The sequence below is a fragment of the Jaculus jaculus genome, chromosome 5 (genome assembly GCF_020740685.1).
Source record: "Jaculus jaculus isolate mJacJac1 chromosome 5, mJacJac1.mat.Y.cur, whole genome shotgun sequence".
NCBI lineage: Eukaryota > Metazoa > Chordata > Mammalia > Rodentia > Dipodidae > Jaculus > Jaculus jaculus.
In genome coordinates this window covers 81,203,769-81,222,617 of record NC_059106.1, presented here as the reverse complement: position 1 = coordinate 81,222,617, position 18,849 = coordinate 81,203,769, and the positions used below count along the sequence as shown (strand labels likewise).

The 18,849-nt window shown below is 46.4% G+C and overlaps 1 protein-coding gene across 6 annotated transcripts in view; it reads right to left on the bottom strand.

Annotated features, from left to right (window-relative positions):
- Eri3 (ERI1 exoribonuclease family member 3) overlaps window positions 1–18,849 on the bottom strand; it is a 163,486-nt gene that overhangs the window by 92,106 nt on the left and 52,531 nt on the right. For all 6 annotated transcript variants that reach the window (XM_045150816.1, XM_045150814.1, XM_045150815.1 and 3 more), the window contains one exon: window positions 17,909–18,000. In XM_045150816.1, the coding sequence (XP_045006751.1) occupies window positions 17,909–18,000 (92 nt within the window). The remainder of the gene's footprint in view (window positions 1–17,908; window positions 18,001–18,849) is intronic.

Sequence of the window (18,849 nt, the reverse complement as noted above, 5' to 3'; positions counted from 1 at the left end):
GATGAGCTATTATTCTCTTTATGGATAGAGAAACCAGGACCTCCTTCATAGTTTGAGCTGTCTCCAAGATACCTAACATATCCACCTACAGCCTCCATCATCTTGACCATCTTGACCCTATGCCTAGGCTGTCTGTGTGGCCTACGATGTCCTCTGGAGGTTCTGCAAAAAGGCATCTTAGCACTCAGGGTCAGGGATACAGCCTGACTTCTGCTGATACAGGTGCTGAAGGACATAACTTCACCTTAACCCTCTGGCTCATCTCTTCTGCCTGCTCTGACTCCAGATTTCCTGAGGCACTTGGCCTGAACAGAGTCATAGTCCTGGCACCATTGGCACTAGAATAGGCAAGTTTTAAAACTGTGCTCAGTGGGGCTCTAGGGTTCTCAGAAGAGACTACAGGCTACTTCATAGACTAGAGAGGAAGAATAGGGTTTTCCCTAGCTCCAATCAGTATAGCTCAGCTTTACTGTAAGCTTTAATATTTCTTTTAAGTTTACCACTAAAATTACTAGCCATTCTGCTTCTACAGTGCTTCTCAGGGTCTTCACAGTGTTCATTTTGTGTCTTCTTTATGTGTTTTCAGGCTATCTTCCTCTGTGATTAGTTATACACATGCTGTTCTTCCTGTCCTGATCACATGGTGCTTGCTATAGTCCCTAGCACTCTACTTTCTGGGTCCACAGTAGCTCTGAATTGAGGCCACTGCTGAATGTCAGCCATTCAATGGCAGTTTCCAACAGTGTTCTCTGGGACAGAAGAGCTGCAGTGAAGGAGAACTGACATTTACAGAAAGGTCCTAGTGAAGATGTGTGGCACATGCCACTATTAAGTCAACAAATGGGACACACCTGCTACTATGATCCATCATCTAAATTGACCTCCAGGGGACCAAACAGACTTTGTATTTTTGACCAATCTTTGGGCAAAATGCATCATATTTCACAGGAAACATCACTCACTAAATTGTTCCCAATACTGAATGTGGGAGCATAGGATGACGCTTATCTGCACCAAGGGCCTGTCCTCTGGCTTCAGGCAGCCTATAAAGGAGTCAAGTCCAATTCTTACTACAGAACTGAAAATGGGTGAAGTTCCACTGGCCCCAAAACCAAGCACACTGCCTACAACTCCTTCTACAGCCAAGCTTGGAAGGAAAGCAGGAGATGGTGTCCTTCTAACTAAAGCCACTTGTTAATAGGCCCTGCAGTCCTTTATCCCTGGGGAGAGGAAGGTAGCAGTGACCACCCCCCCCCACCTTATGCCTCCCAGCAGGGCCATGGAGGACAGCCATTAGTGTGTGCCTCAGCAGACAATGGGGAGGAGAAGTCTCCAGAGCAAAGGACAACTGCAGCAATTAGAATGCAGGGAGGTTCAGAAGCTATTTAACTGGGTGACCCCTGAGGTCGCTGCATCTGACTCCCATCCCTGGATAAATATTGTATGAGAGGGGAGGGGGCAGAAGAGGGAGCCATCACAGCACAGCTCCTCCTTCCCCTCCTTTCCCACCCCATGCGGCTGCCTCCAGCCACACACACCAGGAACATTATTTACAGCCCTGACAGTCAGAGCAATCACTCTCCTAACCAAGAGGGAATGGACAAAGTCGACTTACCAAAAATTGACTATGGCAATTGAAGAAACCAGGGCTTGTGGGGGAAGGGAACAGAACCAACAGAGACAGACGCAAGGCTTTCCTCACCCTCTGGGTCCTGTTAAAGCAAGGAGTCACCCTCAAACCCCAACCACAGCAGGTAAAGCAGGTCTCAACTGGCACAGTAAGAAAGAAAATTGGGGCATCCTTTCACTCTCAGAAAACTCCAGGATTTCATCACTACCCAGGTGCTCTGTAGCAAAGATGTAGCCCTGGCTATCTGCCCATTGGTAGCCAGACCAACTACACACTACTTGCTGATCCTACTAGCCCCGAGCTCACCTGTTATCAGTGTAAAGACCAAGAGCAAGAAGTAAGACACAGCAGAAAGGGGCTGGGGGGGGGGGGGTAGACAGGAGAGTCTGAGTGCATGCTGTGCCTCAGCCCCCCCCCCATGTGCCGCTCCTCCAGTCCTGCTCTAATGCACCCTGACATGCTTCTGAAGACCGAGAGCTGTTTGCAGTCAGCACCGTGATTTGTTAGTAATTATTTCCATGGTGTCACATTGCTGTCACTCTGTTAACAAAGAGACAGGCTGCCTCAGGCTGCCTGCAAGAAAGAATCGCAGAGAAAAAGGCCTGTCAGACTCCCGGGATTCTCTGGGCTGCCTGGCTTTCTTCCCCAAACCAACATTCTCACAGGCTTTGGAAGAAACAGTTTTGCAGAAATATCAAGTCTGAGTCGTGTCACCTTTTAGCCAGGGACCCTGAGAATTCATCCTAAACACTCACAGCCACCTTTCCCAAACCTCTATAAACCTAAGCCTCCAGAGTCCACATATTCACACACAGGCCAACTGAAGTATGGAGTTCCCTGGCCTTCAACTCAAAAGCCCTACGCTCCTAGTTGACTCTTCTGCTTCCCAGGTATGTCTGTACCCTCTCGTGTCTCTTAGGAGCCTGACAAAAGCAACCTCATTCATACCAAACTGACAGAGCTGCCCTTTGGGCATGGATGAGTTAGGGAGAAAAGGGTGGCAGGGACTTTTCCTTCTGCGAATCCACCAACTACATTTAAGAGCAGAGCAGCTCAGGTGCCAAGGCCTTTATAGCCTCCACAAGTCTGTGCCTCTGTGAGAAGGAAGCCACAGGCTGACCTTTCTTTCCCAAGGCCTGGATCTACTCAGCATCTGCACAGAACTGGTGGTTTGCTTTAGTACAAAGTAATGTCTCCATTACCCTGGCTGGGAATTAGAGGACAGATTGGCAAGCGCTGACAAAACAGAGGTCACTCACCTTACAGGCATGGAAAGTTGGAGATTAATTCTCTCCTCTCACAGAGGGAATCAGACTCCAGGATAGTGGAAGGGAAGCACCAACGATGAAAAACCCTTTCACTGCCAAGCAGCAGCAGCAGCTAGTGCTACCTGTACAGCATCAGCAGCAAAGATGAAAGCCCCAAGCCCTAGAGCAGCCTGCCAAGATCACAGCCTCCAAGCTCCTACATGCCTCCGCTGGACTCAACCAAGATTCTTCTGGCATCAGGGTCCAAAGTCAGTGACAAGCCAACTGCAGACCCTAGAATACAAACTCCATGAAGCAGGAGATTTGAGAGCGCTTCCCTCTTTGTTCACCCTCAATTCTTGTACCCTCAATACCTAGAATGGTTCAAGGTACACTGTGGGTAGTTACTACACATCTGCTGAAAAAAATAAATGAGCCAGAATGCCCCAAGGACCATGTTCAAAGGCCTGGGTCAGCCTTTCCCTATCACTGGACCACAGGCTAGAAGACTGAATTTGGGTTTTAAAAGATATGGGAGTTGGGACAAATTGATAGGAACAGGGTAGAGCCCCATCTCAAACTGAATATTCACAACTCATTCAACAAACATGCCTAACAAAGGTAGATGTTCAAATGAATGGAAACTAAACTACGTGCAGTATAACAATGCAACGCAACCGTACACAGAAACAAAAAGGCTGAAATGACACATAAAACCACAAGAATTAATCTCTCAGAGTACATTTTGTATGATTCCATCCTATTAAGGTTAACAACGGGTGAAACCAACTACAAATAACATAAATTAGAACAATGAGCACCTGGCAGGGGAGGGCATTAGTCACTTGGAAGGGGCACATGGGAACCTTCTGAGATGATGGAAAGGTTCTTGGTCTTAGTGATGGTGACAGAGGTATATACATTTGTATACAAACTTACCATGCTATATACACTTCATATATTTATATTATATATACCCTATCTCACATATTTCATGCTTCAATTTGGGGAGGGAGCTCGGGAGATGGCTCAGTGGTTGAAGACACTTGCTTGCAAAGCCTGTTGGTCTAGGTCCAATTCCCAAGTACCCAGTACAAAGCCAAACACACAAAGTGGCACATGCATCTGGAGTTCATTTATAGTGGCAAGAGGCCCTGGTGTGTCCATTTTCTCTCTCTCTCAAATAAATAAATAAAAATATTCTTTAAGTATTAAAAATAAGATAAAATCAATTTAATTAAAAATGGGAGTTAAGCAAGCATTCTACCACTAAACTATATCCTCAGCCCTCTTTCCACTTTTATTTATTTATTTTATTTTATTTTATTTGAGTGAGAGTGAGAGAGAGAGAGAGAAAAGCAGATGGGGGAAAGAGGCAGATAGAGAATGGTTGCATGAGGGCCTCTAGCCCCTGCAAACGAACTCCAAACACATGCACCACCTCACACATTTGGTGTTAAATGGGGACAGGGGAATTGAACTCACATCCTTAGGCTTTGCAGGCAAGTACCCAAACTGCTGAGCCATCATTCCAACCCCTTTTAATTGTTTTTATTATTTGTTTATTTTCTTTTTTCTTTTTCTTTTTCTTTTTTTCTTGAGGCTGTCTCATTAAGTTGCTTAGTTGCGCAGACTGTTTTTTTTTTTTTTTTTCTGTCGTTTGTTTTGTTTTTTGTTGTTGTTTGGTTGGGTTTGGTTTGATTTTTTCAAAGAAGGGTCTCACACTAGCCCAGGCTCACCAGGAACCTGTTCTGTAGTTCTAAGCTGGCCTCAAACTCACAGCGATCCTCCTACTTTACCTCCTGAGTGCTAGAATTAAAGGTGTGTGCCACCACACCTGGCCTGTTTTTGTTTTTTTTTTTTGTTATTTATTTATTTGAGAGTAACAGAGAGAGAGAGAAAGAAGCAGATAGATAGATAGAGAATGGGCACGCCAGGGCCTCCAGCCACTGCAAATGAACTCCAGATGCTTGTGCCCCCTTGTGCATCTGGCTAACGTGGGACCTGGGGAATTGAGCCTTGAACCGTGGTCCTCAGGCTTCACAGGCAAGAGCTTAACCGCTAAGCCATCTCTCCAGCCCGTGGCCTGTTTTTTAATAAATAACTTTTATTTGAGAGACAGAGAGTGAGTACAGGCATGCCAGTGCCACATGCTACTGCAAAAGAACTACAGACAAATGTGTCACTTTGTACAACTGGCTTTATGTGGGTACTGGTCACTTGAACCAAGGCTGTCAGGCTTTATAAGCAAGTGCCTTTAAAACTCGCTCAGCACCCCCAGACTGGTTTTGAGCTGCTCTGTAGCCTGAGCAGACCTTGAAATTGTAATTCTCTCACTTTAGCCCCAAGTAGCTGATATTACAGGACCAAACAACAAGGCCCATGGGGATCTTAGTGCAATCTTTTTTTCTTTTTTTCTTTTTTTTTTTTTTTTTTTTTTTGCAAGGGGAGAGACAGAAAGAGGAAGATAGAGTGAGAATGAATCAATGAATGAATATGCTACACCAGGGCCTCCAGCCATTGTAAACAAATTCCAGATGCATGTGCTTTATGTGGGTACTGGGGAACTAAACCTAGGACCTTTGGCTTTGCAGGCTAGCACTTTAACCGCTAAGCCATCTCTCCAGACCCACAATCTTTTTTAAAGACCAAAACCGAATGCTGATAATTAAGGGTCACAAAAGAATAGGGGAAGCCCTGAAGAAGAAATACTGATTTTAAAAATACCTCACATAGGCTGGAGTAGTGGTTAAGGTGCTAGCCTGCAAAGCTAAAGGACCCAGGTTCAATTCCCTAGGACCCACATAAGCCAGATGCACAAGGTGGCACATGCTTCTGGAGTTCATTTGCAGCAGCTGCAGGCCTTGGCATGCCCATTCTCTACCTCTCTGCCTCTTTCTCCCTCAAATAAAAATAAAAAATAAAATATAAAAAAAAGAAAAAGGGCTGAAGAGATGGCTTAGCAGTTAAGACACTTGCCTGAGAAGCCAAAGGACCCAGGTTCAATTCCCCAGGACCCATATAAGACAAATGCACAAGGGGCACATGCATCTGCAGTTCATTTGCAGTGGCTAGAGGCCCTAGCATGCCCATTTTCTCTCTTCTATCTCTGTTTGCAAATAAATAAATATTTTTTAATTGAAATAAAAAATATCTCACACAAAAGAAAATATTTTCCAGGAACACCAATGGCTTCTTCCCCTCAGAACTTAGGAGGTAAGTTAAGACTCTCCAGCTTTCATTCTCTGACAGAGAATAGACAAGCCCAAACAAATGGCCAAGATCTGATTTTAAATATTCCGAGCCAGGTATGGTGGCACACGTCTTTAATCCCAGTACCCGGGAGACAGAGGTAGGAGGATCGCCATGAGGTCAAGGTCACCCTAAGGCTACATAGTGAATTCCAGGTCAACCTGGGCTACAGTGAGCCCCTACCTTAAAAAAAAAAAAAAGTTCCACAAACTGAGCAGCGGGCCCAAGCTCTGGCCTGGGAGGTGGTAGCCTGGAAGGAAGCTACATAGGAACTCTATTTCATACCAACTCTATTTCATACCAGGTTAGCTCAAGGGGGCAAAGATGGACCATGCAGTCCCATCAAGTCCCAGCTAGTTCTGAGGCCCTCTGAAGTATCCTGTCTGTCAGATTCTGTCACAGAAAATAAAGCAAGACTTCCAGACTTTGTGCCCTGAAGAACCATAGACATAGGACCCAATTTGTCTTCCTGACAAGGCAGGAAAAGACTGGCTAAGCTAGCTCAACTCTGGGCTAAGACAAAGGTCTCAGAGGATCTAGCCCTCTGCCAGCAAGGAAGAAGTGATAAGACCCTCACAGATGGTCACAGGGACCTCCATATATCAAAACCCAGGGCCAGAACCTGGGCAGCAACACTTGCATCTGGACCAATTAAGCATTAACGAACCATTCAGGCACCAGTTCTGCAGGTGGCCAAAGGATAAGGCTGCTAGCGCCTTAAACATCTCACAGGCTGATCAGGTGTTAAGCAAGCATCTTTATCTTTTATCAGTTTTAACTGGGTAGAACTTCTATTCAGGAGTTCCTATAATCACTACAATGATAAACCTTCTGCACCTTCCCAGGGGGTAAGATGAGGCTGCCAATGGAATGTCACCCTTGCCAGGAGTGCCCAGAAAGTGGAACATCAGGGGCTCTGTCTGCCAGACAGATACTATGTTTGTTGACCAGACAACAGAGCTTCACCCCTGGGCTCCTCCACCCACAAGTCCCTCCAGGGCAGACCAAGCGGTGAGGGAAGATCATAGGGTAAGGTGCTTGTAGACTTGCAGCTCCTGGTTCCCTTGAAGAATGGGAAGAGAGGGCTGGAGAGATGGCTTAGCGGTTAAACGCTTGCCTGTGAAGCCTGAGAACCCCAGTTCAAGGCTCGATTCCCCAGGACCCACGTTAGCCAGATGCACAAGGGGGCGCACGCATCTAGAATTCGTCTGCAGTGGCTGGAAGCCCTGGCGCGCCCATTCTCTCTCTCTCTCTCTCTCTCTCTCTCTCTCTGCCTCGTTCTCTGTCTGTCACTCTCAAATAAATAAGTGAAAATAAACCAAAAAAATTTAAAAAAAAAAGAATGGAAAGAGAAACCTACTCAGATGATCCCGCCTTGGGCCTGCATATGGTAAATGGATAACCCTCAGCCAAACCCACAAAACTCAGGAGCATCTGCACTGCAAGTTCTAGGCTGGAGGACCCACAGGAAGGGTTTTGAGATGTTTGTGAATAGGCCTGCCTCAGGGGCATCTGTGCTTGTTGGGGGGGGCACCCCTCACTCCTCTAAGCCCAAGAACTCTCAGCCCAAGGAGCTGTCAGGCTAACGAGGCTACCCCACCACCACTCCATCTGAGCGTGGCAGGCTGCGCCGCACGACTGGCTTCAGGTGGCTCTTCTTTAATTAATGGCATCCCAGGCTCTGCAGGGAGCTTCACCCCACAATGAATGACCCTCTCTCATTAGAGGCAAGCCTGCCATGATGTATTCAGGGTGAGGGTGAGGATTCATTTCCCTGTCTGTGGGTTGGGGATGGGAGGGAGGAAGAGGCAGCAGGGAGAGATTTATATCGAGTGACTTGGATTAGCTGCAGCTGAAACATGACCCCATCAACTCAAGCTGCCTTCCTGGGGCCAACCCAATGCACCTCTGATGACGAGAGGGCTCTAGGGAAACTGAAGGGAGGGCATAGGTCTGGCTGCCATTCTCTCTGAGCTCAGAGTACAACTCTAAGGCCCAGAATTCCTATACAACCTCCAAAATGCCCCATCCCTGCCCTCATGCACATCGTGTACATTGGGAGCCTGGACTGACTAAGCAGTCTTGCCCATCAAGAGCTTCATGACTGGGAGCCTGACCCACTGCCCTCATAGCTAAAGGACTGAGGCCTCACCCATGGCCTTTGGCTGGTTCTTGTGACTTCTGCTACAAGTAACACCTTCATTCCTTACTTCAGAGAAGAGTTCCACAACATGGCTTGCCCCATTATTGGCTGTCTGGAGAGGGTCCAGGTACATTCTGCCGCAGGGCATCTAAGACATCAGGCCAACTGGCTCAAGGAAAGGCAGGCATGAATCTGCCACAAAAACACCCCAACCACTGCTACCTCACTATGGTGATCCACTGGGCTAAATTCCACCTCCAGAGTGGGAGATTCTAGACAACACTATTCTCCATGCCTCCACCTTGCCCTGGCACTATCTCATGTGAATCACAAAGACTAAGCAGGGGAAATGTGTCCTTTAGGCAAAAGGGAAAAAACTAATGCCTTCAGCTGTCCTCCTTCCAGTATACTTCTCTCAGATTGAAAAAGAAGGTCACACTGCACTCTGCTTATCAGTTAGGTGGCTGTAACTCCAGAAGCAAGGCGGATTGAGGTTGTCAACAACATACAGTCCTCCCGTGCCTTATGCAGATCCCACTAAACATGGTTTTTAATTTTGCTTGTGTACAGGAGAAAAAGCACACTTCAGAACTCGCCCTCTTTCCATGCTCAGCCTCCTGTAATAACAATTCACTGAGAGATAGTGGGTGGGTTCTGAGCTCTGCAGCCTGTTATATCCCTAGGAGGGCCAGGGTAGATGTCCACTACCTGCACATGTACTCAGTGCACATCATCCATGCTTCTCCCTGGCCCGGGTGGGAAGCGTCCATATACCCTTCCTTCCCTACTCAAAAAGAGATGTAGCTCGGTTCCGCTTTGCTAAGCCCTATTTGGCAATGTGTCTAAACACATGCAAACTTAATTAGTTCAGGAGGGGAGCCCAAGCACTTGCAGTGACAGATAAAAGTAACAGGAAATGAGACAAGTCAGGACTGGCAGGGAGTTCTTACTCCAACCCCTTCCCCCACCAGGCTATTAATCAAAGGTGATGCAGCTCAGTGCTAGGACCCACTGGCACTTTCTTGGATAGTAAGGAGCAAGGCTCTCATAAGCTTAGTGGCAGGATGAGATGCCCAGTGTGCTTCCATACATAAACACAAAGAAAAATGTCCAAAGTGATACTGGCTATGGGTTCCTTAAAGTGGATCTGAGTTGCTGGGCATGGTGGCCTTCAATTCCAGCACTCTGAGCTTGAGTCAAGAGGATGGTAAGCTCAAGACCAGCCTCGGCTACCCAGTGAGACTGTCTGGAATTTTTTTAAAGGGGGGAGAAACAGCTGGGGGTGTTGGTAGAGTGCTTTCCTGGCATGCACACAACCTTTGGTTTAATCCCCAGCACCACATAAACTGGGCACACCAGGTAGAGAGGCAAGAGGTCATCCTTGGCTACGAGCAAGTTCAAAGCCAGCTTGGGCTACAAGAGACCCTGGTCACAAATAACAAAACAGCCAGGTGTGGTGCCGTACTCCTTTAATCCCAGCACTCAGAAGGCAGAGGTAGGAGGACTGCTGTGAGTTCAAGGCTGCTCTGAGACTCCATAGTGAATTCCAGGTCAGCCTGGGCTAGAGTGAGACCCTACCTCAAAAAAAAAAAAAAAAACACAAATGCATAGATCTAAGGATTCACTCATTTATAACCTAGGAAGGAAACTCTTGGGCAGCCGCAAAGCACCTACCATCTCTCCTGGATGACACAACCCATACTAAAATGAAAACCAAAGTCTACACTTCCAACACCTGACTAGGTACCAACAGCTCAAGCCATTTGTACTCCATGCAGACAAAGGACAGGAAGAAGGTATCTCACCAGCTATGGATCATAAAGGAGGACTGGTGCAGATGGCAGGACAGCGATGGTTCAATACATGGATCTACAGCCAGACTGTCTGGATTTAATCCTTGCTCTGAGAGCTGAACAGATGGCTCAGCGGTTAAAAGCACTTGCTTTCAAAGCCTGACAGCCCAGGGTTCAATTCTCTAGTACCCATGTAAAGCCAGATGCACAAAGTGGAAAGTGTCTAGTGTTTCTTTGCTATAGCAGAAGGCCCTGGCATGCTCATACTCTCTTCCTCTCTCATATAAATATTTTTTAAAAACATAAATTAATCTTTGTTCTGCCATAAACAGGCTGTATGTACTTTCTTTTTATTTATTTATTTATTTTTGAGGAGAGGGGTTTGAGGTAGGGTCTTACTCTAGCCCAGGCTGACCTGGAACTCACAGCGATCCTCCTACCTCAGCCTCCTGAGTGCTGGGATTGAAGGTGTGCACCACACTCAGCTATGGATGTGTACCCTTAACAGATTACTTATCTTTTTGGGCCTCAGTTTCCTGATTTATTTTTTTTTGTTGTTGTTTTTGTTGCTTATTTGTTTGTTTATTTGAGGCAGGGTCTCACTCTAGCTCGGGCTGACCTTGAACTCACTATGTACTTTGACGGTGGCCTCAAACTCTTGACAATCCTCCTACCTCTGGAGTGCTGAGTGCTGGGATTAAAGGTGTGCGCCACCATGCCCATGTGATTTATTCTTAAAAAAATCAAACAAACAGCTGGGCGTGGTGGCATACACCTTTAATCCCAACACTCAGCACTTGAGGCAGAAGTAGAAGGATCGCTGTGAGTTCGAGACTACCCTGAGACTACATAGTGAGTTCCAGGTCAGCCCAAACTAGAGTGAGACCCTACCTTGAAAAACAAAAACAAAAAAAATGATTATTTCTTTATTCATGTGTGTGCATACACCAGGGTCTCTTGCTGCTGCAAATGAACTCTAGGCACATGTGCCACTTTACATCTGGCTTTAAATGGATGCTGGCAAATTAAACCTAAGTAGGTTTTGTAAGCAAGCACCTTTAACTGCCAAGTCACTCTTCCCTTTGTTCTTTTTTATTTGCTTGTTTTAATTTTTTTAATACTTTATTATTTATTTATTTGAGAAAGAATGAGTGTACTAGGGCCTCCCGCCACTGTACTGAAACTCCAGCTGCACATACCACCTATGCATCTGGTTTATGTGGGTCCTGGGGACTCAAACCTGGGTCCTCTGGCTTTGCAGGCAAGTTCTTGAACTGCTAGGCCATCTCTCCAGCCCCTCTTTGGTCTTTTTTTTTTTTTTTTTAATATTTTTATTTATTTATTTGAGAGTGACAGACACAGAGAGAAAGACAGATAGAGGGAGAGAGAGAGAATGGGCACGCCAGGGCTTCCAGCCTCTGCAAACGAACTCCAGACACGTGCGCCCCCTTGTGCATCTGGCTAACGTGGGACCTGGGAACCGAGCCTCGAACCGGGGTCCTTAGGCTTCACAGGCAAGCGCTTAACCACTAAGCCATCTCTCCAGCCCTCTTTGGTCTTTTTTTAAGTATCATAAAAAGAATCCATTTCATAGAGCTCTGACAAGGACTAAATGACCTGTATGTGTGTGGCATAAAAAGGTTCCTGGTAAGTAGTCCCCATTAACTATGTTTATTCTCTGACCTTAATTCTTGCAAAAGCCCCAGCCTGCAGTCCCAGAGGTACAAATGTCTGCCAGAGAGCACTTCACACTGTGCCCAGCACCAAGTTTCTCCTCCTTGGCCCAGGCCTATGGGTCATCTCACCCAGCACCAACCCAACGCTCAACATTCTTTAAAGCAAGGATTCTAGAGGGTGACTCCATTGCTTAGTGATCCTCCAACAAATAATTCAGCTGGGAGGTATAGCTCAGTGGTAGAACTGATGCTTAGCATATGCAAGGCTTTGGATACAGTCCCTGGTACCAAAAGTAATAATGACTCAACAAATATTTACTACTGAACATCAAGTCTTGTCTGAGGATTGCAACAGTGTTTACAATCTAGTAAGAGAAATGGACAAGTAAGAGCTGGAGAGGTAGCTTAGTGGTTAAGGCACTTGCCTGCAAAGCCTAAGGACCCAGGTTCAATTCTCCAGTACCCATGTAAAGCCAGCTGCACAAGGTGGCTCATGCATAGCCAGAGGCACTGGCATGCCCATTCTCTCTCTCCAACCCCCTCTCAAATAAATAAAATATTATTTAAAAAGAAATAGACAAGTCAGACTGAACTGAAATAAAACCTGAAGCATGAATTAATAATATAAACTCAGGAACACAGAATGCATTTGGTAAAAGGTGTCAGAAAGTGGCCAGCTAGAGCATTTGAATGGATGGGGAATGCATAAGTGAGTCTAAATGAGACTAGAGAAGTAAGCAAGAACCTTGAAGGTCTTAACAAACAGTATGGCTTTGACTCTGTGGGCAAGGATAAGCCTACGTGGGGGAGGGGCACTGTTAAGTAGAGATGTGACATAATCTACTGCAACTAGGAAAAGGGACTAGAAGCAGCAAGACTGGAGTCAAAGCCAAGTTAGAAAGCCTTGTAAATAATGCAGGAATACAATCATCTTAACTAGGGCAGTGGCAGTGGGTATGGAAAGGAAAATGAATCAAAGAATCCTCTGGAAGGCAAAATCAACAGGATTTGGCAATTAACTGGTTGTGGCTAGACCAAGAAAGATTCTGAGAATTCTGAAAGGACAGCTGTGGATGGTACCAGTCATTGGAAGGAATGTCAGGGAGAAAGTAATAGCTGAGCTGCATGGAACCTACAGCCATCCAGGTGGAGATAGAGGAGAAACCGCTGGGTATGCAGGCTTAGAGTCAAATGGCAGATGGAGAAGCTATTTCTTTCTTCTCCAGCAGGATCATGTCAGTCCTGATTTCTCATTTGGAGAAAAAGATTGGAAGAGGATAGTTGGAGCTCTGGCAAAGGAAAGATGATGCTCATGAGAGCAAGAATAAAAGAACAAGACAGCCTGGACAGAGATCACAGCAAATCTAATATTTTACAAACATCAACACTGAGAAACAAGTAAGGAAACATGTAATAGCAAAAGTAAAATTAGGGGCTGTAGAGATGGTTTAGCAGTTAAGGCACTTTGTTGCAAAGCCAAAGGACCCAGGCTCAATTCCCCAGTATACATGTAAAACCAGATGCACAAGGTGGCATGTGCATCTGGAGTTTATTTGCAATGGCTAGAGGGCCTGATGTGCCCCTTCTCTGTCTGCCTCTCTCTCTCTCAAATAAATAATTTTCTTTTTAAAGTGAGAGGGGGGCTGGAGAGATGGCTTAGCAGTTAAGTGCTTGCCTGTGAAGCCTAAGGACCCCAGTTTGAGGCTCAGTTCCCCAGGACCCACGTTAGCCAGATGCACAAGGGGGCGCACGCATCTGGAGTTCGTTTGCAGAGGCTGGAAGCCCTGGCGCGCCCATTCTCTCTCTCTCCCTCTATCTGTCTTTCTCTCTGTATCTGTCACTCTCAAATAAATAAATAAATAATTTAAAAAAATATTTTAAAAAAAAAGTGAGAGGGGCTGGAGAGATGACCTAGCTGTTAGGGTGCTTGTCTACAAAGCCAAAGGACCCAGGTTCCATTCCCCAGGACCCATGTAAGCCAGATGCATACAGTGGCACATGCATCTGCACTTCGTTTGGGGCTGGAGGTCCTGGCACACCCATTTTCTTTCTCTCTCACTCTTTTTATCTCTTGCTCTTCCTCTCTCTCTCTCTCCCTCCCTCCTTCTCCTTCTTTCTCAGATAAATAAATTAAATTAAAATATTTTTTTTCTCCAGGGTGTGTGTGTGTGTGTGTGTGTGTGTGTGTGTGTGTGTATGTGTGTGTGTCCATCCATCCCCGTCCATGTGCTTCATTCCAGGTACCAATAGTCTCACTTGATAATGTTCTGTGATTCTTGATTACAGCCTGGTACATACTTCCCACACCAACAGAAAACAAGGCACACTGGGCAAAAACTTTTCTAAAACCTGATGTGCTCCAAGTCCATTCCCCCAGAAGACATGGAAAGAATTAAAGCCTAATGTCAGGACAGAACTGACAGGCAGTGGGAGAACTTCCTGTCCAAAGGTGAGCTGAGCCTAGATGAGGGTCCCCTGAACCAACTCTGAGCAGGCCTCAACCCTTCTTGCACTAGAGTATAGTGCCTGATCATCCCAACCCTCTACAAAACAGTCTCTGTCCAGATGGTACTAAGAGCCAGGGCCTCCTCTGGCCAGCTTCACCTCCAGTCTTGCCCTCTCCCTGATTTATCCTCTTCTCAGACCCTGAAAGCCTCCAGTCTGGCTTCTCAACCATGTCATGCCTTTCATCAGGTGAGCCCAGATCTTCAGATATAGGCTACAACCCAAGTTCTTCAAGTGGCCACCTGTCCAGTTCTCACTCCTCTGGATTTCCTGCCCACCATACCAAAGAGGAGGCTCCTTGCAAGAGACATTCCCTACATTCTGGGTAAACAGAGAAGTATCATTAAACCCCATGGAGCTTCAAGAAACAACAGGTGACATGAAGGAAAGGTAAGCCAGGATGGGAAGATAAGCTGATTAGGGGCCAAACCCATGTCAAGTTGTCCTTTTTTAATTTTTTTTTTTTTCCAGTTTTTCAAGGTAGGGTCTCACTCTAGCCCTGGCTGACCTGGAATTCACTATGTAGTCTCAGGGTAGCCTTGAACTCACAGAGATCCTCCTACCTCTGCCTCCTGAGTGCTGGGATCAAAGATGTGAACCACCACATCCCTGGCTAAGCTGTCTTTTCTTTAAAAAATAAACTGGGGAGGGGGCATTACATCCACATCCCCTGGATTAAAATCCACTTTGGCAGGACCTACAACTACAATAGCAAGCCCTATATACCTGAAATACCAGCTCATCTTGCTGTGACAAAAGATAGACACAAAATGATTTTGTCAGGATGGGAGCAGATTTCTTTGCTCTGGTGGGATTTCTGCTGCCACTTCAGTTCCCATTTCTTAGTGTGGCACTAATCAGGTCATTTCTAACAAAAGTGACGAGAAGCTGCTTTAGGGACGTGGGTAAGGGCAGCAATGAGGAGCTATAGTGCCCAGAAACTAGAGTGTGAAATGAAAACATTTGCTGAATTCTTTAGACTTAGTTAAATCTGGAAATGGATGTCAAAATACAAAGTAAGCCACATACTAACAAGTTGTGAATGTCAATTTAACACTACCCTTGTCAGGCAGGCGGCAGCCTTTCCCAGGCTCACAGAAGGTGATGGCTCTGCAGAGACCCACTGACGAGGCTCTAGGAACACCAGTAAGCAGTGCACTGTCACGACACACTACTTAGGGTTCCTCTCTGGCTGCTTTTATTTTGTTACACATTTAATTAAGAGCCTTCCCAGCAGTGATGCAGAGACCTGCTTCCAGAAGGCAGTCTCAGAGACTTCCTCTCCCACTCTGCCACTCAGCAGCTGTTTCCTCCAGCACACCCTTCTTCAAAGCACACACCCTGGAACTCTACCACACCCACAAACGAACATGAACTCCCCCAAACCAGCTACAAATCCACCTACCCAATTTCTCCTGGAAACTATGTGGTCCTAGAATTTATTTAAAATTTTTTGTTTTCTTTATTTATTTATTTGAGAGAGAAAGAGGCAAAGACAGAGAGAGAGAGAGAGAGAGAGAGAGAGAGAGAATGGGCACACCAGGGCCAACAGCCACTGCAAATGAACTCCAGATGCATGCACCAGTTTATGCATCTGGCTTACGTGAGTCCTGGGGAATTAAACTGGGGTTCTTCGGCTTTGCAGGCAAGCGCCTTAGCCGCTAAACCATCTCTCCAGTCCCTAGAATTTATTTCTGTTTGGTTATGAACCTCTACCTCTCTGAGCCTCAAGGACCGGTTCTGTTTTGTCTGTTTATTTGCTTCATCTATAAAAAGAAGACATCATCTCCTACTGAAAACAGAGGTTAGGAGGCCCTGGTTTCCTTCACGCACACTTGGATTCTAAAACCCAATCCACCTTCCAGATCACACCATTCAGAACAGAGTGCTGACTCACTAACATCTATCTGAGCCCACTGTGCGGCAGTGTGGTGCAAGGCCTGAGGGCTAACTAGTAGTGCTGCAATCCAGAACAGGCTGGACCCAAAGAGGATAGTGCCCTCTGAAATTGCCTGTCCATCTCATGGGGCCAACTCTGAGATCAGAAGCTCTCCAGCCCCCTACATGGCAATGTTCTCTGCATACATATATGTGCGTACCATTCACAGCACAAGATTAGGAAACAGGCCCTTGGAAGATCAAACTGCCAAAGCAAATCCCTGGAAGGCTGGGAACCCTAGAGAGGCTACCTAGAAGAACAGGGCCTCTGGACCCGGCCAAAGTGCCCTCCTCCTGGTTCCTGGGCCATGTGAACCCCAGAATCCAGCCACCAGCCTAAGCTTGCCTCCCACAGCTTTCATTGGGCTACAGAGCCCCAAATAAGGCCCTCCAGGCTTTGAAGCTACACAGGATGCACAAACAAGAACAGGCTTCTGTCTCACTATTTCCACAGATGCCTCATCTGGTTCATGTCTTCTGGTCCCAGTCTGTGTCATTCCCCTGGTAAGTGACTGTCATCTGGGAGGACAGACACCCTGTGGAGCAAGCCTACAGGTATGTAATCCATGTGGTGTATGTACACGGCCTCAAGCATGGGGCAAATGAGGTGCACATGTGCTTATGTGTTCTGGGGGTTCTGCCTCCTAACTCCCCTACACAGTTAGGATCTAATAACAAGCTTGACACCCACCTGGGGGCATAAGTCCACTTTGATGCCCACTGTCCAAAAGACAGACAAGGGACCTTGGTGACAAGATAATACTTGATAATGCTTTATCCTACCAACACCCACCTTATGTTTAAAAGCTAAAGAGTATGCAGGTGCGTGTGTGTGCACACGCACACACACATAGACACGCATACACACAGAATGCTTGCTGCTGCTTCAGTCACAAAGAACACAGTGGTATCGATTTCATCAATCCTCAGCAAACAGTGCCCCCACAACCTCCACCCTCTTTCCTTCCCCAGGGAATGTCTGAAGCCAGGTATCCATGAGGACAGACAAGATGCAGAAGTGTCAACCCTGCAGAGGAGCCAGTTCTGTCTTCCACAACCACAACCAGGAAAAAAAGGAGAAAAAGCAGTGAGACAAAGGAAGAGAAAAGAGGCAGGTGACTTGGACAGCTTCCTGGAAGCAGCTCTTTCTCATCCCACCACCAGATTCTCAATTAGATAATCAGAGTCTTACATGCCAAACAGAAGGGTATCACAGGAGCCATTAAGGGAAAGAACCCTGAAATCAAGAAGCTTGGATTTATGGCTGTGTATCCCTGTGCAAGTTACATGACCTCTCTGTGCCTTAATTTCTTTAGCTATAAAATAGAATTAGAAATAGTATCTGTTTCACAGGACTGGTAAATGAGTATTTATTTCTAGAGCACTTCAATTCTATGTATCTGGTTAATTTTTTTTTCTTTCAAGACTCTCTTTTAATGCCTTTCTTCCAGGTCAGTGACATACAGCTCAGCAATTAGAAGGGCTGTGATGAGCAATAAGACTTGGCAAAGGTAGGGAGGGCCTAACAACAGCCATCCAGGTAGGCCCTTGACTTGTCCCAACCCTGTTCCAGGAAGGCAGAAAGCAGGACTCCTGACCCTCCTTTAACCCTGGTGGTCCCCAAGAACTGGAAATTTCTGCTGCCCAGTAGACTTGAGCATTGACACCCCTGAAAGCACTTGGAAACCCCAAGCCCTGCCATAAAGCAACACTCCTATACTCACATGACTTTCAAGTCCCAGTCTCCGCAGGTAACAAAAATTGACTTGACGTTTGGATCTAAGAGGCCTTCCTTCGCCATCCACTCATCGACCCTCTGGAAAGTACACAAGAACAGATGAGGTTTTTCTCCTCCCTGAGCGGTGGACAGCCACAACAGTGAAATGCAGAGAAGCTGCATGTAATCGGAGCAGGAGAGAGTCGTAATCTTACCCAGCCATGGTCAGAACTATAGAGGTTCTGGGAGGAGGATCTCTTCAGGAAGTTCCCACAGCCCACATGTTGTGAGAGAAGGAGCTCCTCCATACCCCCGCCCGCCTGCCCTGCTGTCTGGCAGCCTGCCCTAGAGCCCAGCAGATCTATCTGCAGACCTTTCTCTGCAGACCTAGTTGTTCCTGCCATTGGTGGTCACACAAAGGCATAGCCTAGCATGACACAGGCTATCCTGGGCAGTGGCTACATGTAGGGACCCTGGCCCACAGCCTATTTGTTCATGTACTTGTTCTACCATGTACATTACGAATTTGGTTACTCATCAAGTGAAGGTAAAGAACTTGACACCTTCAAAGGAGGTGCCTAGGCTGGCTGAAGCTCCATCTTGCTCTAGCTGCTAACAGCTAATACTGGCCCCAGTTGTGTACTTCTCCTTTTCCTAGCTGAGGGTTCAAATGCAGCAGAATACTTTGCAGGCTGAGCACAAGTCTTACGATGGGGATGAAATCACTCCTAAACACACCTTGTCTTTCTTTTCCTTCATGCCTCAGGCTGGTTTCACTGTTTGCACTCACACTGGAAATACAAACGCTCCAATCAGGACATAGCATAAGGACTCCTGAAGCAGTGCCTGCCTTTCAGATGGTTTCAGGCATGGGGAAGGAGTCCAGCTGATCACATCACAGCGCCTACTCATGTAGGAGGATTATTTTTTAAGTCTATACCACATAGT